The sequence below is a fragment of the Panthera leo genome, chromosome C1, assembly GCF_018350215.1.
Source record: "Panthera leo isolate Ple1 chromosome C1, P.leo_Ple1_pat1.1, whole genome shotgun sequence".
NCBI classification, from domain to species: domain Eukaryota; kingdom Metazoa; phylum Chordata; class Mammalia; order Carnivora; family Felidae; genus Panthera; species Panthera leo.
In genome coordinates this window covers 132,514,596-132,537,441 of record NC_056686.1, presented here as the reverse complement: position 1 = coordinate 132,537,441, position 22,846 = coordinate 132,514,596, and the positions used below count along the sequence as shown (strand labels likewise).

The following is a 22,846-nucleotide window of genomic DNA, read 5'->3' as shown; positions in this document are numbered from 1 at the left end:
GTAAGATCAGACGTACCCTGCATTGAAAAGTCAAGACACACGAGCGGCTCGCTCGCTCTCACACACACTCTCTCCCTCCCACACGCGCGCATCCGTACACCTTCCACATCCTGCTCCAGGCAGGAGAAGGCGGACTGGCTGGGCTCATTGAGCTGAAGAATTTCCAGTGACATTTGTAAATGACGCTGCTCGATTCGGGGCTCCGAGCTGCCGCCGCCGCCGGGCCGAGGGCGCCGCGGAGCAGTCTCCAGCTCAGGCTTCCTTACCGGGCGACCACAATGTCCGAGTTTCTCCTCGCCTTACTCACTCTCTCGGGATTATTTCCTATCGACAAGGTGCTGACCGTGGGAGCCGACCGAGGTAAGGAAATAGCTCCCTCCTGGTTTCCCCTTTCTTCCTCGGGCTTTCCTGCTGGGCGATGCTTGTAGATAAGTGAGTGTGAAACTTAAGTCCTTGTGGCCCCGCTCCCCAGGACTGGTTGGCCACTGTATCGCTGGCCTCGTGGGGGTGAGAGGTGCAGTGGTGGATTTCCGAACCAGGTGCCAGAGTCCTCGGCTTCCTCCCACCCCCAGCTTTTTCCTTTGGCCATTTACCGGTCCTGATTTTGTACCCCCCCGGGAGCGTTTGGACTTGGACTGCGCGCTTCTGCCCGCGCAACCCAAGCGCTGCAGATGTTGGGATCGGAATTCTCTTTTCCAAGACTTGCTGCGCACTGACTCTCACAGCTGCGAGCTTTTGCAGGTTCCGGATTCTCCGCGTTGTGTGTGTTCCCTCAACTTAGCTCCTGGTTAACTTCCCTACCTGATGCACCCAGGGTGTGTGGAGGGGAGAAAGCGGCCGCTCGAGCCCCTTTCGTTTCTATAGCCCCTTCCTGAGGCAGACTCAGGAGAGATTAGTGTCTCAGCGGAGAGGCTTAGGCTTTCAGGGAGCTTCTGGGCGCAGGTACCTGCTTGAACTTGACTTTTTTTGATTCTGAAGGTCTGTGACACAGCTCATGGTACCAGGAGACGCTTACCCACTACTGGCATTTTGCCATTGTTTATTTTTGTTTGTTTGTTTGTTTTATGGTTTTTTTTTTTTTCTTCCCCAAATAGCTGATGAGTGGTGGAAGTTGAAATGGGAATGTAAGGAGAAGAGGAGAGAGGAGGTGGGAATGTTAGTTAATAAGCCTAGATTGTATAAACTTTTGATCTGGAAACCCAGGAATCCCTGTGCAAGTTAGATGATCTTTGACAACAGTCGCACGGGTGAAAAAAATGAAAAAAAAAAAAAAAAAAAGGTAGATGAATATTTGGGTGGCTAGCCTTGGAATGGTTAACTCCCTAAAGTAAAATCGGGAGTATCTTTCATATATATATATATATATATATATATATATATATATATATATATATATATATACATATATACACACACACACACATATGTAATATTTTGCTTTGTTGTCAATGTTTAATTAGAAAAAAAGAGAAGTAACAAAGATAGAAAGGATATCTGGATCCCAATGTCAAGTAAATAGACAAAATGTTGCATTGGGAGATTTAGTGATGTGTTTATATGAAGTGAATTATGAACTGACTAAAAATTATTGTTTCATTATGGAAAAGAAAGAACAGGGGAATGAATTGTAGTGTTTCTACCCAGCCTGCTGTTGGCAACCAGGTTATAGTCATTATAATGTTGAGCACATTTCTTTTACCAGTAGTGAGACTGATACTAGTTCCTTTAGAAAATCTGACATTCACTGAATGATCATCTTTTAAACATATCATTGCCACCTAACTATATAGCTTCTAAACTTGTCTTAACTTACCTTGAAGTTGGTGTGGAATGGTTGAAAACTATACTGATAAAATGGAAGCACATAGCTCTAACTTGAAATGATGATGTCTTTGATCTGGAACAATCAGCTCTCAACCTTTCTTAGGAAGAATCTTTGAAGTTGGACCAGAGCAGATGAACAGAATGAAGCTTTTCAGCCCTGTGAGCTAGCAAAATATAATGGCACTGCAGACTCCTGCTATTGGGCTTTTTCTGATTGAGTCCCCAATCTCTGCAAATTTGACCTCATCTAGAGCTAAGTCCTCAGTGGTTTGGGATGTGTTTATGAGGGAGAGAGTTGTTGCTGCAATGATTAGAACGAATACCTGAGGAGAATTGTATAAATCATAAAAAGTTAAGCTGTAGACCCTGGATTTTCTCCTGAGATAGAAAACTAAATAACTAAAAATATTACAATTTGGTGCACATTTAGTTCCATGAGGGAGAGGGACATGTAAGACATAAACAGGGCATATGGAAAACGATTGTTACCTTTTTCCTAGAACTGAAATAGTGTCGTATATCACCATGACAACATCAAAAGTACTGTTATCAGATAGCACAAGTCAAAATAGTTGTAGACCAACACTTTGCCACTATCATATATATTTAACACAACTTTCCAAACTGTTAGAAAGGAGTTAAAATTGCCAGAGCTTTCTATCAAAAGTAAAAAGGGTGTGTCTCATTTGGAAAAGGAGGGGCGGTGGGGGAGAAATCCTGTTTAAAGTTGAAAAAGAAGGTGCTGCTGCATTATGGCAAACTTTCCTCAGTGAAACGCTGAAACAGACAATATAGGAATATCAACTCAAGAAAGAGGTTAATGAGATGTAGCTTTTTGCACAAGCTTATGTCAATTGTCCTTGAGGAATAAAATAGGCATGTGAATTACACAGGTGTGTTTTGTAGTGCAGGAGTTGCTTCGTTCCTGAAAATGAGAAATTACTTTCAGGTTCTCCAAATATGTATTGGGTAATGGGTGACTTTTAAACTGTATGAATTAGATAGAAATACTTGGATTACCTTCTGCCTGTGTTGCTCTTTGGTTTGTAAGTTTATCAGTATAAACTCAAACATTTTTTTAAACAGAATACTTTAACTTATATGCTTGTGTTCAATCTACATACATCCACTTTTCCTGCTAATTCTACATTGTTTATTTTCTTGGTTTATATTGATTTTGATACAGAGTTAAGATAATGTACATGTCAGTTCTTGTTAGATTTCATCACATCTAAAAAGGGAAACATCTTTGTAACTCTTAACAGCAAAACGTGAAGGATAAATCATATTCACTTAGGATCAACCAATGTGTCATATTACAATGTCATATCATATCAAAGTGTTGCTTGATAGGGATTAAGACTTAAAAGGAAGTGTATTTTAAATTGTCAAATTTTCTGCAAATAAAGGGGATTGAGAGACCTAAAACTAGTCTCTTTTAAAAAATTCCTGGGTCAGATAAGAAGGTGAAACATATTTCCAAATAATTAAAGTTCATGCTGTTATAATCATCTAAATGTGTATGTCCATAAAACCCTCTAAAAGTGGCAATCATGTGCATGTCAAAATTTTAATCTTCCTCCCCTCAAGAAAGAATGAACTACGACCCATGTATCCTGTAAACTAAAGTTTTGTTCTGAAGAAGTCTGTGTAATCTTTGAGATTTCTTCTTCTTCTTCTTCTTCTTCTTCTTCTTCTTCTTCTTCTTCTTCTCTCTCTCTCTCTCTCTCTGTCTCCTGAAGTTTACTTTGAAACTGATAAGAATGAAGGGAGACAATGGGAAAACAAAGAATAATTTCAATGTGTGAAAACACAAAAAAGAGTTTAAATGCAGAGAATAGAGTAAGTGAGGGAAAGAAGAGTGACGAGAAAGCCAAATGATAAATTTAGGAAGAGACTGAATCCATATTAGTATTTCTTAAAGAAGAGATTAAAGTATCTTTAGACAAAATAATATTTTTTAAAATAAATATTTTCTTCTCACTCCATAATAATTATGGAAATATTTGCAGTATAAAAATAATTTAAAGAAATTTCCATCAAGGTGAGGTTGGATATAATTAAATCTCTAAGAATGGGGAGATACATGAGAATATCGCAGAAAACTCAAATGTTAAGAATACTAGAATTATTAAGATGGAAGGTTTTTTTTAAGTGGAAGTGAAGGAAGTCCATCTTCTTAGAAAGAGTGGGGGATGAGAGACATAGTGAATATATTCTTAAGTGTGATACGACACTTTCTAAATGCTACTTGTCATCCACGGTAGAGACATGCAGAAATTTTTACTTTACAAGTATATTGGATCCAGGACATTAATTTCTTGCTATTTGCCTTGTCATTTTCTTTTCAGAGCCTAGGGTGTACCATAAAGTTAGGCTCCATTTAAAGTCACCTGGACTGAACATGACTTGGTCTTCTACAATGATTGCAATGGTGAGGGGGCTCTATATCTTCCCTCTATTCTGTATTTTACTATGATCAATTTTTTCATGGTTCTACTATTAATTTTTGTCTTATATGAAATGTGCACTCTTTTTTCTTCAATTCCTTCCTAGTAATAGGGATTTTGTATAGTAAAAAGTACCAACCAGATGTATTGAAAGATTTCTCTATCTTCTGTAGCTGTCTGTCAAAACAGTTCTTGTACAAAGGAAACACTTGTCTTCATTTTAGATAGATGCATTCAAAGAAAGTAGAATTAATGGTAAAAGTTAAACATGGTTGTACCAACATGATATCATTAGTTAAACTAATTTAGCAGTAAGTGGAGCCCACTTACTGTGTGTGTGTATGTGTGTATATATATATATATATATATATGTGTGTGTGTGTATATATATATATATATGTGTATATATATATACACACACACACATATATATATATATATATATATATATATATATATATATAAAATAAGGATTATATATACATATCTTCTTTATTATGGCTGTTTTGGCACAAACATCCTTTAAAAATACCACTGTAGCCCAAAAATTAGATAGATTTTTTGATGTGAAACTTTCATTTCTAAATTCCAGAAAACATATGTCTATCTTTGTCTTATTACCTCCTTGAAAAACAAAAATATGAAATGGAAGAATGTTCAGAATTATTTTTTAACTCCCAACATGCAATATTCTAATGATGAACTTCCATGTAACAAATATTTTGTTGTAAAAAATAATCTGACAGTGGAGGACATAAATTTTAAAATGCATTTGCTTTTGGAATACCTGTGATAATGATGCCCTCCATGCTTATAATTTGAAACAATGTTTTTAGCAACTGCAATGCTAAACAAAAGTAAAGTGAAAAGTTGAGTCCTTTATAATAATGAGTTAACCAGAATATGTACTGGACCAAACTTCTATCAGGAAATCGTCATGTTTACTCAAGGCAGTTCAAAAACTACCTAGAAGAAGAAATCTGGGTCCCCATATTTAATATAAGATTAGTGACAAAAAAACTACCTTGATGCACAGAGAGTACAAATAACAAGGTGTTTTTGTTGTTTGTTTTTTGGTGGGGAAGGGAGGACAATAATTAATCAACCAAATAGAAAAGTGCTGGCATACTTTTTATCCTCTTTGTTACATTCCAATATGGATTGTTATTCTCCAAATCTAACCTATATGAAAACCCATTAAATAGAGGCATAGGGATGAATAAAGGCACAGGCCTTGGGAGACATTTTCTAGTTGTTTTATTTTGGAATGAGATCTTTAGAGCTTGTTAGTTCCTTGCGGGGGTGGGGGGTGGCAAACGTTCTATTATTTAAACATTAAATACAAAACCATGAACATATCTCTAAAAATTAGAGTTTAAAAAATTTACTTTTGGACTAATGCGCATGTGTGCCAATGAGTGTATTTACCTCACTTGCTTTTGAAAAGTATTGTGCTTGCCATAATATTTAATCCCTGTTCTCCCTTTTGTGTGCTCTATCAATTGGATAAAATGTCAATCTCTCCAAGTACATCTGAACTCTTTATGTTATATAGAAAGAGGAACAAAGCCTTCAGAAGATTTTGCAGCACATCACAACAAGTAAGCTTAGACCTCCAAAATTTATACATATTTCTTCTATTGGAAGTTTTTCTGCTATATAAGTTACCTTCCCAATTTTAGATCTATATTTTCTCCTCATAAATGATTTGGTGGCCTCCCGTTTCTCCCCGGCATAGCTATAAGGCCAAGTTAGAAAATATATATTATTTATTGCTCTGTTCTGAATTCAGTGATGCCAAAATATTCTTTCTCTCTTTCTCTCCATCCTATTGATTTAGGCTATCTCCGTACAAACCCAGTTATTTTCACTGAACTTTCTGACTTGACTAATTGGTGAAACTGACTCATAAATAAATGGGAATCAAAATATTAGATAGAAGCCAGTCAGATGTGATAATATAATAAAACTGATCTTGCATTAAAAGCTTAAAGTTGAATTTTATGGAAAAACAACAACAATAACATATTTCCCTGAAAGGCTTATGCATTGTATTTATCTTCTATACTTTTTAATATAAGTCATATGTGCCTATGTCCTTATTCCTGTCATAACAGGGGAATTTAATGTATTTTAGTAGTAATTATGTATTTTTATCACAGGTTAGTATAAGAACCTATAACACTATCAGAATGTGATAAATACATGCTCTGAATTCATTCATGCTCAGGTAATTACTTTATTGAAAGTAATTAGAAATTTATTATTTTTCATTATTGGCTTTATTAATTGAACTTATTTTTCTCATTTTGTGAAATATTTTTAAAAATTAAAATATATTCCTAAATGTTATTTCAAATTCAAGACTTTATCTCAACACAGGATATATAGTAGAAATCATTGCAGTGATAAAATGGACAACAGGGTATAGTGTGTTTATAAATGCTACCATAATAACTTTCTCATGCAATCACATTAACTTAGTTTCAGTCTGCAATTAGATGCCCAATTATGGTTAAAAAATGCAATGGTGTGATTAAATAAATGGGCCCGTTCATTTGTTGTTGATTTCCCAGTAGGTCGGATTCTTAGAAGTATCACCAGTGCAAAAAGCTAACACTTAAGTTGGTAATGACTGTGTTACTTATATTGCTCAGTAACTCTGCCCCTCATATTCGTTGAATGATATATTACATACATTTGGGATTTCTCAAATATTCCAAAATAGTTGTAAATATGCAACACTTGTCAAAGGTGTCTTTACCCATAGAAACAATGAAAAGTGATTTTGATTAATATATTCTTACTATACAGCCATCTATACTATACTACTATAGTCTTATTTTTCTCAGACATAGTCATGCACTATGAAAGTTCCCATTAATACATGAATATTATAACTATATATCCTTTATAGAAAATGAGTTGAGAAAGTACCTTTTCACATGAGATTCCTTCTAACTTTATTAAGTAAGAGAAAAAAGAAAAAAAGAAGAAGAAGACAGAGTGCGTTGCCTTGCTAAGGTGCTGGCATTACATTTTATCTTACAATGCATTCTTACTAACAGTCAGACATCCCTTCCTGAGACGCATGCACCTCATTGTCCTGGCTGGCTTAGCCTTCAGACCAAAGACGGGTATTGTTGAAACACGACCTCATTTTACTCGAAAGAATACATTTCTTCTTTGGGTAAGATCAAGGTACCACAGATCGTCTCTTGTTTTATTCTTACAATCAATAGGACATTCCTTCCTAACTTTTCCACATTGCATTGACATCCTTCAACACTTCCAAGACAGCTTTACTTTAGAAATATGAATACATAATTTCTTAAGAATTTTTCTACCGCTGAGTTTTTCTTTAATGACAATTTGTCATCTTAGCCCTTTCTTCTTAAAATGAGAAAAGATAGCTAAAAATGGGGATGGGGAGAAGAGGAGAAGTGAAACTTGGCTGTGGTTGCTTGCTTTGAGTGTTCCTAGGGTATTTTAAGATATTCATGAAAAAGAAAAACTGTGGGTATAAGGCTGATAACAGAAATGGGTTTAGAATGATCTGTTTTCTTTAGAAATTAGGATGTGTAGGAGAGGAAGGACAAAGATACTAAGACAGAGTACGTTGACAAAAAGAATTTATTGAAACTTCAATCCACACACACTAAATAACTGTGGCAATTAGGAACCTCAGACTTTTGCTAAAATACACATTCTAGAAATTTAAAAAAGATTTGGTTTTTAGATTATCTCAGATCTTGTGTGTATTTCCTAAAGCTTTTAATGGTATATTTTATTGGTATGAAAATATTAAAATAGCAAGTATGCTTTATTAAAAAATTCTACTTTATTCAACTCTATTAATTTTTAAGGCATTTTCTCATAATTAAGCTTTTGAAAGTACAGTGATAACGATGCCAGCTCATGGGTAGATTTTTGCCTCATCAGGTGAAAATATTATGATCATGCCTATTGGACATTCATATTTCTGATATATTTTTTTTTTAAATAACTAAGATTTACAGATAGAATTACTAACTCAGAACACAGGCCCTTTTACTGTGTCTTTGTATTGTCATTATTTTAACAAAAAAGCTAACAGTTCACCAGCACCATAATGCAGATAATGTTGATGGCTCATGATACTAGTGGCATACAAATCTTATTTGGCGGGAAATATGTACATCTAATCCAACATTGGCCAACTTTAAGAATAGGTAGAATTTAGAATTTAAATATTCTGCTTCTGTCCATCTTTGGATATAGTTCTTTTCCCCACTAAGATGTTTTCTCCCTATTTGTACTTGTTAAGGATATTGTCAACTATTTTGAAATTAATCCTGATAGCATAAGAACCAGAATCTTAGCACTTTTTCCACTCTTCTTGCTTGCTGTCATTGCTGGGAGAACATAAAGTTATGAAGAGCACAAGGGTTTGCTCTTGTGTGTGCTTTAATCTGGGTGCCTGTGAAAACACCACAAGAGTTTTACAGAAAACCATTCCAACTAACTCCAAAAAACAGACATAGCAGTGTCCCTTACACCTTCCACGAGTGCAAGGTAGATAATGTATGTGAAAACACAATGCATTCTGTATTCCACCATAAAACCAGAATTCCCTTACATTTTCAGGACATTTTCATTTTTTTTCAGTTTTTTTTCCTGCTGAAATCATATGATTCCTGAAGCAAACCATGTGGTTGGTGATCATTCATTTATATATCCCGTCATTGAACAAAATGGAACAAATATGTGCTGGGCATTCTTCTAGGTGTTGGGAATGAGGCAAGTGAGCAAGTTTGATTTAGTTTACGTTTTAGTGCAGGAGGAGACATTCAGCAAACAAACAAATAATATTTTGTTCTAAGAAGAAATACAAGTAATATAATGTAATCAAGAGAAGTGATTGGTGGTTGTAATCACAGAAGACATTTTGAGAAGATGACCTATTTGCTGAGACAAAAGAATGAGAGGAAACAAGTATGAGTAGTTCTGAAAGAGGATCTTTCCATGCAAACACTTGTGAGGGAGTCAAGAATTTGGTATTTTAGAGAAAGAAAGATAGTCTGTGTGTTTGAAGTGAACTGTGTGTTTGGGAAAGAGGAAAAGTGGGAAGGGCATATTTATTGTGTAGTCAGAATAGACCACACAGGACCATGCAGATCAAGGTGAGGCATTTGGGTTTTGTTACGATTACACTAGGCAGCCATTGGATGTTTAATCAGAGGTGAATGAGACCATGTAATTTTTAAGAGCTCAGGCTTGTTGTTGCTGAATAAAGGAAGATAAGAAGGATACAATGATCCAGTAAAAGGCTTATCATAATTGTCCTGGAGAGAGATGTTGGTAGCTTAAATGAAGGGATAGCTGTGTAGATGAGGACAAGGTAGAGGAGCAGCTCATATCTTTAACTTAGGAAGATTTTCTGTAATACTGAATGCAGCACCAGTCAGTATATTGGGAGGATAAGGCATGAAATACGGCCTCAAGCTATTGTCTTTCAAGGTAAGGGTTAACACTGTAGAGAATTTAAAAATGAATTCATTCCTCTTTGCAGGACTTTTAATTGATTTGTCTGCAATATGTTTCTAAGTGTATAGCATGTGACGGTCACATGTGGACCCTGTAATATTGTTTGCCTTCTTATTACCTTTTCCCTTATATTTCAGAATTACTAATACCATCTTCCCTATTACCCCATGTTTTCCATACCATGTCTGCAGAATGGAATTAGTAGAGTCAGACTCATAGTATTCTTTGGGGGCTTAGTTAGAATGATGCACTTAGTTACATTCCAAGCATTATTAAATATGGCAGTAAATTGTGTTTTTTTCCCCTGTTATTTCTACTAATCTAAATGAACATAATAGCAGAAGGAATAGGCATTGGCCTGTTTGATGAAGATGCATTTGTGCATTTTTTTTCCAGAGAAAACTATGAAATCCTCAGAGTTTTAAAGAAAGAGCTCTTGGGGCGCCTGGGTGGCTTGGTCGGTTGAGCGTCCAACTTCGGCTCAGGTCACGATCTCGCGGTCCGTGAGTTCGAGCCCCGCGTCCGGCTCTGTGCTGACAGCTCAGAGCCTGGAGCCTGTTTCGGATTCTGTGTCTCCCTCTCTCTGCCCCTCCCCTGTTCATGCTTTGTCTCTCTCTGTCTCAAAAATAAATAAACGTTAAAAAAAAAATTAAAAAAAAATAAAGAAAGAGCTCATTTTCATTGAACCCCAAATTCTAGACATGACTGAGAATTTGTGCTGATAGTTGAGTTCCCACTAATACATATTTGATTAAAGGGAAGAAATTGTAAGAGTGCTGCTATTGGCTGTAGGCATTACCCTGTCTCGAAATTCCAGGAAAACTGTAGAAAGGACGGGGTAGTGACAGTAAGTGGTGTAAAATCTACTGGGTAAGCATTTATGACCTAGTAGGTATTCCTCTTTATCAGTCAGGTCCCTTGGATTATTCTGTATTTATCCACGCATCCATTGAATAGCTGTTACAGTAACTGCTATGTACCAGTCAGTGTGATTTACAGACTAGAGAAAGAAACAACAACAATAAAAACCAGGACAAGCAATGAAACACTAGGTTAACAATTGTACAAGTTTGGATTTTCAGGGAAAGATTGCTTATGGCTACAAAACAAACTCATTTGGGTCTATTGAGTTCTTGTTGGAGCTAGAAAGGAAAAAGAGTTGAGGAAAGGAGAGAAAGAGAGAATGGTATTATAAAATTGATGGAAAAGGGAAAATATCAGAACCCAGAAGGTCTGTGAAAATGAAGAAAAAGTTACAGTGTTTGAAGGAAATACTGTTTCTGTTTAAAGCTTTATTTTTGTTTATTTTAAGAAGGAGAGACTGTGTGCGTGAGCATGAGCAGGGGAGGGGCAGAGAGAGAAGGAGAAAGAGAATCCCAAGCAGGCTGCCTGCTACTGTCAGCATAGAGCCCCGACGCAGGGCTAGATCTCATGAACCCGGAAGATCATGACCTGGGCCGAAATCAAGAGTTCAGATGCTTAACCGACTGAGCCACCCAGGCGCCCCATGAAGGAAATACTGTTAATATGAAGCTAAATGAGTTACTCTACACACTAAGTTATTTAGATATTGCTTCAGGATTTTATTCCATTGATTTTTTTTTTCTTATTATTTTTCTTTCCGGCTCTCTTTCCTGCTATCTACCTTGAGAAGTCGAAGATTGGTTTTAAAACTTCATATTAAAATCTGTATTCCAAAGTACAAACTTAGGCCCCAAAATATTCTCACTCAGTTTCTTTTTCAGTTTTACAGGTCATCTAGTGCCAAAAAAGCAACTTGGAATAATCAGCCTTTTTGACACTATTCACTTTATGCTGCTAGTAATAGCATTGTGGAGGAAATACTTCAAGTCATTCAAAGAAATTACCTTGAAAAAGCTGTATGATCATTACATAGAATGTTTAAAAAGATAACTTGCTTTCTTAGTTTTCAAACACAATACATATTTCAGTTAAAGAAGGGAAGACATAATACTAAAGACATTAGGTTAAAATAAAGACAGCCAAAGCTCAGGCATTTAAAGTTTTCAAAATGCTTAAATAAGATATTGAAACAACAACAGCAATAAATATATTGAAACAAAAGATCTCAACCAATTTATTTGTTGTATAAAGAGCTTACATGCAGGTTTAGTAGACATTTGCTAGATGCATGTGCTGAAATCAAATTTGTGTATGACTTCAAGTTCAGTCCATTTTTCATTCCCATTGTCAAAATCCCCTTTTATTAATTTGGTTCCAAAATTTTCAGTAGTAAAATCAACATTATGCCTAGAAATAAGTTAAATGTGAAATAAATACCAACATTTTATTAAATTTTAGAGTGACTGAACCAAATGAAATTTGAGGCTGAAAGATTTTGCATTAATATTTAATTTGGGACTCACTGTAAATTTGTTTGCTGTGTACTTTAGCAGAGGGGTGCCAAAAAGTTTGGAAATAAATTAATCTGAGTAATTGAAAACAGCAGGAAGGGGAAGGGTTACTTGTGTGTTTGTGGGTACGAGGCATGATTTATACTCCCTGACTACAGAACTCCACTCACATCACACAGAGGTCTGCTGAAGGGCTTTTCTTCTTTCATAACGAAAGCACTATGGGAAAAGGTTCAAATAAGTATAAGGGAGTTATTTATATTTTAGGTAAAGCAAAAAATAATTACTGACTGCATGCTCAGAATAAAAGGCATTGGGCAGGAAATGTTGTGACCCCTTGGAACAGACTTAAACCTGCTATAAAGAGCCAAGAAAAATAAACAAAGCTTATTCAGATAACAGTTAAGCTGGCGAGACACCTGAAAAATCTAGCAATAGCAAGAAAATCGCTTAAGTCAAAAATAAACTTTCAGAGATTGAAGCTACTTGAGTTCACCAAGATTTAGAGATGAATGCCAAAGAGGATTAGTAAAACTCTCTTTCAAGTGAAATACTGCAGTAATGGCTCTATCTCCAAGTCTCAAACTCTCGCTTGAGAGTCACTATGTGAGTGAACTCAATATACAATAATAATATTTTCTTAAAAAGCAGGAAATTATATAAAGGAACCTGAAGCAGTAATCCTGCCCTCTTTCCTCCCTCCTGTAGGCAAGGTAAAATGACAGGCCACATTTCTTCTGTAGTTACACAGAAAGAAATAGGTTGACTATGGCTTCTGAGATCCCCAGTTACAGAAAAGTCTGCTTAGACTTCTTTGCTCATGGTGTTAAGTAATGGTGCTCATGTGCATTTGGCTGAACTTATGAATTAGAGGGCAGGATATAGAGCAAGTTTTGCAAACACAAGTGTATATAGGACCCACACTAGTCAGAAGGTGCCCTGGGTGATGTGTAAATTAGAGAACACCCACATTGTCCAAGGGGGAAGCTGACATTTAACTGGAGCAAATTGTGGCCTTGGGTGAATGTGGGCCAATGGTTGCCAGACCTTTAAATAGTTTAAGAGTGGGCCAGAATCTGGATTTTTATGCACAATGCCTTAAGTTTTAAGTATTACCCATCAAGATAAAAAGCAAAACACACACACACACACACACACACACACACACACACACACACAATAATATTATAGGGATCAAAAACACAAGTTGATGAATTTAACACCCAAGCTGACAGCCTGAGACTCACTATAGAGTCCTGCAGTTGCAGGCATCAACTGAGGTTGGATAGGGTCACAGTGGAAACATGTTTTACTGGGTGCATTACTGACAAAAGGTGCCCCTGGAGAGCTGAGCATAATGCCTTGAAATTTGGAGTGCATAATTGTTACAGCTCATGGTTTTGGGAGAAAGGATACCAAAGAATTTCAACAGTGTTCTGCATCTTTGTCTTCAAAATTTCCTCTCTCCTTTGAGACATAAAGGCAGAATCGGGGGAAAGAATGTGGGTGCAGAGAAAATTCTTAAAGACCCCACAGAAAATTAATGCTATTAGACCCAATTGTCACTTGAGGCAGAAACATGCCACTGTAAGTCATCAGAGCTCTCTTAATAATGGTGAGGGAATGCTATACGGATGATTTCAGTCAGCCTCAGCACTCCAGGGATCTCATGAAAAATATTCTACATGATAAGTAACAGCCACATGGTGAAAACAACATTGCTCTGCCACACACATCATTATTGAAATGTGGAATGAAAAAAAGAAAAGAGTGAAAGGGAGAACAAAAATATAGGGAAGCGAAGATAGCAGAGATAATATCCTAATGGGTAGACAAATTCTCATGCTGAGACACAAATGGGATCACATTTAGGTTTGTGTTTCATCTTTCTTTGGGAAAGCTGTGACTTAGCAAGAACCAACTGTGTACTCTATTTCCGTATATTGTCTTTAATTTTTTAATGTTTTTATTTATTTATTTTTGAGACAGAGAGAGGCAGAGTGTGAGCAGGGGAGGGGCAGAGAGAGAGGGAGACACAGAATCCAAAGCAGACTCCAGGCTCTGCGCTGTCAGCACAGAGCCCGACACGGGGCTCGAACTCACGGACTGTGAGATCATGACCTGAGCCGAAGCCAGACGCTCAACCAACTGAGCCACCCAGGCACCCCAGTTGTCTTTAGATTTCATACCTGTGTTCACATAAGAATTAGTATATCCAAACTGATTATTGGAACAAGCTTTAAAAAAAAAAACCTTTTAAAAAAAAAACAATTTTAGACCTTTGGAAAATATATACAACTAGTACAGAATGTTCCCATACACTCTTCACTTAGCTACCCCTGATGTTAACATATTATAGAACTATAATCCAATTATTAAAACAAAAAGTTAACACTGGTGCAATAGATATTATTAACTATAGACTTTCTGTATTTTACTGGTTTGTTCACTAATGAACTGCTGCTATCCCAGCATCCAATCCAGGATTCAACATGGCGTCAGGTTGCCATGACATTCAACATGGCATCAGGTTGACATGGCATCAGGTTGACATTGTACATAAAAAATCTGCCCTCTTCAGTGTATTGTATCAGGAGATACATGTCAATATGCCTTATAATAGGTGATGTTAACCTTGACCACTTAGATGAGATGATGCCTTCCTCATTCTTTCTACATTTATTAATTGGAATTCTGTAAGAAAAAGCTCTTCCTTCCTTCCTTCCTTCCTTCCTTCCTTCCTTCCTTCCTTCTTTCCTTACATCAGTGTAGATTCGTAGGTATTTAGTTTACTTTGTGTTATAATTAAATACTATTATTGTTTATGTTCTTGATCAAATTATTCCACTTTTGGCATTGGGAAGTCTTTCAGATTGGCTACTCTGCCCTATTGTGATATCCCCATTTTGTTTTTAGCATTTTCTTACTTTCTAACACTGCCAGAATGAATCAAGCCCATCTTAATTTTTCCTGTTTTTGGCCTGGAATCAATTGATACTCCAGAGAATTTCATAGGATATTGAAATTTCAAAGACTTTTAACCAAATGCGTTTTCTTCAGTGTCATAAGATTATCTTAAGGATGGTAAACAATTGAAAGAATAATTCCTCTACAGATATGTTTTAATGGTCCAAAAGATATCACTTGTCTCAGTTATTTAATTTTAATACAGTAATCACTGCTGTGGTTGATTATCTGTGACTAAAATTCTGAATTTGTATGATTATGGGTGATGATGCTTATTAAGTCATTCAAATATTACTGTGTCCAAAGGTTCTTAAAAAGTACATAAATTTTATAAAATCAATTAATATTTATTGATCCTTTCTCAGGAAACCTGTGTTAGGTACTTTTTTTAAAAGGCATATCAGCCCTTAAGTAGTTAATGGTCTAATTCAGATAATTCATAAATCTTATGACTTATAATTCATAAGTAATATAAGGAGTGATTGCAGAGGGTTTGATCAGACCTTGCATATGAGGCCATGGACCTATAGTGATTTTGTGTCTTGTCTTTTGGATGGGCAGTGAATAGAAAAGCATATGCCAGAAGTAGTGAATGGGTTTGATATTTTGGAAGAATTTTGACTGGTAGGTTTCCAGATTGCTATATTAAAAGAGATTCTATAGTTGAGTCTGAGTTCTTTAGTAAAGATCACAGTGAAGAGTTGGTGATGTTGCCAATGATCAAGTCAGAAGACATACAGGAGTGTTAGCATCTGGCCTTCTTACCATTTCTGGTTTAGTTAGCACAATAAGAGCACAGTATAAGTCTTTTGTGATTAAAAAAGATAGTTCCTTCCCATGACTCATGGGTAAGGTGAACCAGTAAACTGATGTGTAAAATTCCAGGTAATGAAACATGACTTTATATAAAGACAAGTGTCTAGAATCTTTTCAAAAGGCCTAGGATCTCCACTTTTTCAATGTACGAAGTTTTTTATTTTCTTCCTTTTTAAGTGCCCCCATGAACGTCACATTGCTTGACTTTGTTTGTTTGTTTGTTTGTTTGTTTGTTTTTAAGCCTTTCTGGTGGTTGATACAGTCTTGTTCTTCCTGATCATTTCCAATTTCTCCCAAATTTGAGCTGCAATTTTTTTTTTCCCTTCACTGTGGGATCCTCCTCCACCTGCTAAAAGAGCCAAACACAACCTTACTTTCCAAAAAGTCTGATTCATCTTAGGTTCTTGGATACATCCAGTTTTAATGGCATATTGTCTAAAAAAATATAGATGTGAGATTATTGATCCAACAATCAGTTTAGCTTCTGATAATAGCTCTAGGAAGGTAGTGAGAAACAGAACTAGTTGGAAAGCAATGCAACACCCATATTGAATTTTTAACAACTTAATACATTTTAGGAAATGATCCATCTGAAAGGCATTATGGCTTGCTGAGAAAAGCTGTACACTGGGAACCGGGAGAAGTGGGCTCAATTCCCAGCTCTGCATCTGACTCACTCTTTGTCCTTGGGCAAGTCACTTAGCCTCTCTCTGTGTCTACTTCCTGCCTGGTAAAATAAGGAGAATAATGCATAAAGGCTCCCACCTCACCAAGATGTGTTGAGGCTGTATTCTGTAACCACTGAAGGGATCTTTCTTCCCCCTGCTGGCTAATGGCAAACTTATTTTTATTAGCATCGAGTTTGATTAAATTTTGCAAAAAAAAAAAAAAAAAAAGCATGGAGCTATGACTAACTTGAAAGAATCCTCTAATCCTTTAATTTACACTAGAGTTTTACTGCAGTACATGTTGCTTTGTGTTGATACACTCGATGCTAGGAAGAGGACTTGTAGATCCTGTATCTACAAAAAATCTGTTGCCTCAATCTACTTGAGTGTCAACTATGTCTTGTACTGAGCACTGCAGAACCCATTAGAGGAATAGAAGATAAAATCCTGGAGAGAAGAGGTTTACATATAAAAATGTTACCTAACAATATTTATTCAAAAATGCTATTGTTAACATTAGGATCTAGACAATGAGAAAATCAATATAGGCTGAAAAATCACAGAGCAATGTCTTAGAATACATTGAATAAATGCCTTTTATATATACATATACATATAATATATGTATTTGTATACATATAATAAATGCCTATGACATCTTCCCTGATTGCTCCAGCAAAAATGATCATTTCCTTCATTTCCCATCCTCTTTGTTTGATCTTGCTGGCTCATTTTAATTTCTCCAGTTTTCCCTGAATATATTTTGCCATTTTTAATTTTTTTTTCTTTTTAACTACTAGTTAATCATAGTTTCTTTTTGGTTATTTTGTCTCTTAACTTTTTTTATATTGAACAGCACCCCATCGCATTTTTTCATGATCTTTATCTTTTGAAATGATTCTGCCAGTCGTAGAATATCTTATATTTTGAATTTGTCTTATTTTTCATTATTTTATTTATCGTGGTCCTGTATCACCAGTGTTTTCTGTAAATAGGTTATTAGATCTAGAGGCTAGATTGGATTCATATTGAATATTCTGGGACAGAATACTTCATAGGTTGTATTAGGTATATGTATACATATTAGAATTAATAATGCAAATACCAAGAGAGATGGAAAGTGCTTCTGCTTTGCTGCGGTGCTCAGCAGTAATGTTGTATACTATTGTAGAAGAAAAGAGTGCACTTATTAGCTCTATTATCTTTACTAATTACTTGATCTCTTTAAATCTGTTTCCTTATAAATGCAATGCAGCAATACCTACCATAAAGTCTTGAGGGTTTGAGAAAATACTTATAAAGTGTCCTGTTTATAGTAGGCACTCAATTAATTATTAGTACTGATAGTAGTAATAATGATTGCTTATGTAATAGTTTTCTGTCATATGGTCTTTTATGATGAAAATGTTTAGAATGACATTCATTCTATGAACAGAAAGCAGTACTGTTCATCCCAGGATTCCCATTGTAACAGATGGATGTTTCCAGTCTGTTGACTAGTTGGTTGTTATAATATGATATAAATGGGAGACATTATTGGTAAATCTTTCTAGTAGATTATAAATAACCCAATAAACGAATATAAAACATTATCTATAGACAAAAATCTCTCTGTCTCTAAAAACTCCAAATCCTTTGCTCCAAGATCATCTTGTGCTTTCCACCACTCTAAGAAAAGGAGAGAAAATTACATGTAAAATCTAAGAACCTACACTTGAGGTATTCCCAGTAATTGAAAGATAACAACAAAAAACATTAGGGTTGAGATTAAGAGATTATGTTTTGAAGTTAGTCAGTTTGGATTCCAGTCCACACTATTTCAGTTATTAGCTATGTCACATTGGCCAGGGTACATAGTCTCTTTGAAACCCTATATGCTTATTTGCAAAAAGCTCCAAGAGATGTAAATATAGAATAGAGATATATAGGAGTTAAGCGACTGACTCTTGATTTCAACTCACGTCATAATCTCATGGTTTGTGGGATCAAGCTCCACATGGGGTTCTGAGGGGACAGCACAGAGCCTGCTTGGGATTTTCTCTCTCTCTCTCTCTGCCACCCCCCCTCCGCATATGTTCTCTTTTCAAAATAAAATAAATAAAATTAAAAAATAAAGAATAGAGATATATAAACCACCAACTCACAATCACTGCTCAATACATGCTGGTTATTATATTTTATTACTGTATACATACATTTATTGCCTACAGTTGGCACTTAATAACTCTTAGAAGCCAGTGACGTTACAGTAGGAGAGACCAGAGCTGTTGCAGAGTCTGCAAAAAGACCAGGCAGAGGAATGGTAGGGAGGAATGACATCCACATCACACTCTGCTTACCAAGCTTTGTCCCCCAGTCTCGGGTTATATTTGACCAGAGGGGTTTCCTTTTTCTAATTAGCACAAAGGTGCCATGAAGGCTATTGCTGTCGTAGATGCGAACCTTTTAAACATAGATAATTGCAGGTACAAAGTTAGTGAGGAGCAAGAGAATTGACCTAAAAAGAGTAATTCTGTAGTTCACTATGGTTAATACAAGATTACTCTTGAATAATAAGACGTGCAGATTATGTTGTTCTTTATTAAGGTGAGATTTTCAAAGTCCTCTCTAAAAGAAATCATCTAAAATCTCTCAATATAATTAATGAACTACTTTTTAATAGGAGAAAAGATACTTGTCAAGGAATAAATTTCAATATAGATTTTCATATTCTCTTCTGAGGTTAGTTTCTAAATATAATTCATTTTTCCTTCAAATAGTTTAAAATGACATTTGACTACATAAAAACAGAATTGCTCCCTGCTTATTAGCTTATTGATAGTGCTTCAAGTCATGAGTTTGCATTTATGCTGGGTGTCCTGTGGGGATACACTACTATGTTGTATCTGAAAGTGCAGAGAATAAATTATTGGGGATCTAGAATACTTTTCTGATCCTGGTGGCATTACTAAAATGACGTTTTTGTTTTGTTTTGTTTTGTTTTTGCTTTTATGGGTTGAAAACAAAAATATTCAAGTATTTATTATTTATTTTTATCCATATAAGGTTTTTGCATTGCCTTAAAAAATAAATAGGTGGGGGCAGAAGGAACATCTGTTGTTTCTTTTATGCTCCAAAAGTATTATTGTACTTGTTGAAAAATGCTAATTTTTTTCCAGGAAGAATGATGTGATTGAATAATACCAAGTAAATGTTCTAAGTGATAAATTTTCATAAAGAGTAGTTTGCTTTCTTATCAGTGTGTGTGCAAAAGATTTTCTGTCAGAAAATCAGTGAAGACAAAACCAAAGTTTGGATTTGTATCTTTTAATACTACACATATCATTCTCTACAGCTTATGAAAACCACTGAACCAGATATCATTTTGAATGTTAACACTGTACTTCTCTGACGCTATTGTTTTCTCCTCAGGGAGGGGGACTATAAGGAATGCCTGACAGGCATGTTTTACTTCTCAGTAGGAAGAACTACTCTTTCCATAAATTAAACTGCAAATTTAAAAGTACATTTTTAAAATTATTTTTGTTTTTTTAAAACCAAAACTACTACACTTTTGCTTTCCTGCAAAGCAATGAAAACAAATAGTTCTAGGCAAAATATGTACAATGTTAATCTTGAGTTTCCTTTACTAAAGGAATAGTATTTGCTAAAATAATAGGTGAAGAGTTTTTTTTACATCTGATCAGTTTATAGATATTATCAAAATTGATTTTTGAAAATGGAAGAAGATACCCTCTTGTAATAAGCATTACTTATAGTAGCAATGCAAAAATGCTACAGAGACTGTTCAAGTTATACTATTTTAATATTGCTATTATGTTTTCTACATGGTAGATCCAAGCCTTGCTCTAATATTATAGAAATAAGAGAAAAAAAACATTAAAACATTTCTGGGGTGTTAAAGCGAGTTAACATCATAACCACCAACTGTCAGCAGGCTTTGGGGAGCCAGCAGGGAGCCATGTTTATCCCACATAATGCATGTGTGGTCACGGATCTCATTAAGCAATAACAATCTTTGGGAAATGGTTGTTTCCTCCCAAAGTCCACTCTAAATATACTCATTCCTAGTCCACTGAGGTTCATGCTGCTTATAAGGTTGTCATGCTCTTTTTTTTTTTTTTTTTTTGAGGTTTTTTTAAGCTGGGTTTATGTGTAACAGAAGAATCCTGTCACATAAAAATTGAGATATTTGTGTCTCAAAAATCCATCAAAAAGAAAACCAGTGTTTGAGACTCACTAGGGAAGTTCTTGGGTAAGCATAGTTTCTGTGATAAATTGTTCTGAGGTAATGAATGAGATGCCCACCACTTGACATATTCAGTTGTTTTCACCTGGAGTCAGTTGGGGAAAATATACTAATGAGCTAACTTCAGTGTCCTTGGCAGGTAAATTCTACAAGCCAATTTTAGCCAAAATCTGTAACTGAAAATATACTCACTAGATCTCAGGTCTGTGGAGTAATGTAGCATCCATAGGGAGTTTTGTACCTTTAAAAAAGAATTAATTCATCCTGTTAACTGTCTCTACACTTAAAATAATAAGTGATTGAAAGCTGATATAAAAAATGCACTAATGGTAAATTGAAAGGGGTATTTGAAAAAGAAAAAGAATACCTCAACCACTTGGTAGTCAATGAAAAAGTGTTGACTGTCCCAGTGTCCTCATTCAGCTTTGCCAGATTTTAGTACTTTTAATACTTTAGTCCTTTAGATTCTCATATAGCTTGTGTTTCAAATGAAAGCAATTACAGGAAATGAGAACGATAGTGCCATGAAGTAATTATTAAAATGGGAAGGACTCAACAATGTGAGTTCTATCATTGTTGTTGTTGTTGTTGTTTTCTTAATGTTTATTTGTCTATTTTGAGAGAGCAAGAGAGAGGGAGTGGGGGGTGGGGTGGGTGGGGTGGAGGAGGGACAGAGAAAAGGAGAGAGAGAATCCCAAGCAGAGAGAGAGGGGGAGAGAGAGAGAGAGAATATCCCAAGCAGGCTCTGAGCTCCAGATGCAAGGTTGGAGCTCAGGAACTGAGAGATCATGACCTGAGCCAAAAGCAAGAGCCCAATGCTCAACTGACTAAGCCACCCAGGCACCCCTGTGAATTCTATTTTCATGCATTGATGGATTTTTTTCTCCAAAGAGGAGCATAGTAGTCAGTGGCATTTGCAACCCATGCTTTAGTGAGTTTATTTTTCGTTTTAATTATTAAACATCTATTGATAAATTACTTGCAAAGTACACTCCTAACAGAGAATATGAAGACTGAGTGTATTGCTTTTTATTTTCCAGCTAGTTTTCAATCTAGGATTGCTCTTTCACATGGAATTGAAAATGAATAATAGCTTATTTGAGAAAAAATAATTTTGGATAATGATAGAGGTTCTAAAATTATAGGAAATATTCACTTCAGAGAACATATCTATTTTATTTTTGATTATAGAGTTACCTGTAAATTAATTTTTATATTTGAGCCATCTTGTGCATCTTATTTTTTAAAAAGGAAATGATATATTAGAAATATATAATTGTATTTTAATATATTAGGGATATATTAGAAAACTCTTTAGAGCCATTAAGATATTTGTAGTCTTAAGTTCTTAAGTATAATACTTTTGTCTAAAAATTATAATAGTAGAATAATGCAAATTATTTATGAACATAATGTAATATGTTTTTATTAAAATGTGTATTTAGTGACTTTTATGCATCTGTTTTACAAATCTGATTGAGTGGTATTATTATATTTTAGCCCAGAGAATGTTATAAAATAAATGTTAATACAGTTAAATATATCAAAGTTTCTTTCTCCCTTTTCCTTTCCTGCTCATATTTGCACAGGATTAATAAACTATGTGGAATTTATTCCGAACAAGACATTTATTTACATTTAGGACTCTCTATTTTAATTAAGGCAAAATATATAACAGCTTAAATATAAAGTTTTATATTAACTTTATAATGTACTTTGTTATACTGACATGTATTTGTTTCATTAATTCACTGTGGCAGATAAATAACAGCTAGTATATATATGCGATCAATTTTTAAAGAAGAATGCAGTAGTGTCTTCTCAGTAGTAAATACATATCAGAAATAATGTAATTTTTACTTTTTGAAAATATTTTATTGCTACTAGATTTTTCAAGGGCTTCATTAGTACAAGTAGTTATTAAACTCTAGAATTTGTCTTATCATGCTATGAAAAATGATCCAGAATTTG

At 35.2% G+C, this 22,846-nt stretch overlaps 1 protein-coding gene across 1 annotated transcript in view; it reads left to right on the top strand.

Annotated features, from left to right (window-relative positions):
• The first annotated feature begins 179 nt into the window (after positions 1 to 179).
• Positions 180 to 22,846, top strand: part of LRP1B (LDL receptor related protein 1B) — a 1,882,572-nt gene continuing 1,859,905 nt past the window's right edge. The window contains exon 1 of the mRNA XM_042948663.1: positions 180 to 360. Within this exon, the coding sequence (XP_042804597.1) occupies positions 180 to 360 (181 nt within the window). The remainder of the gene's footprint in view (positions 361 to 22,846) is intronic.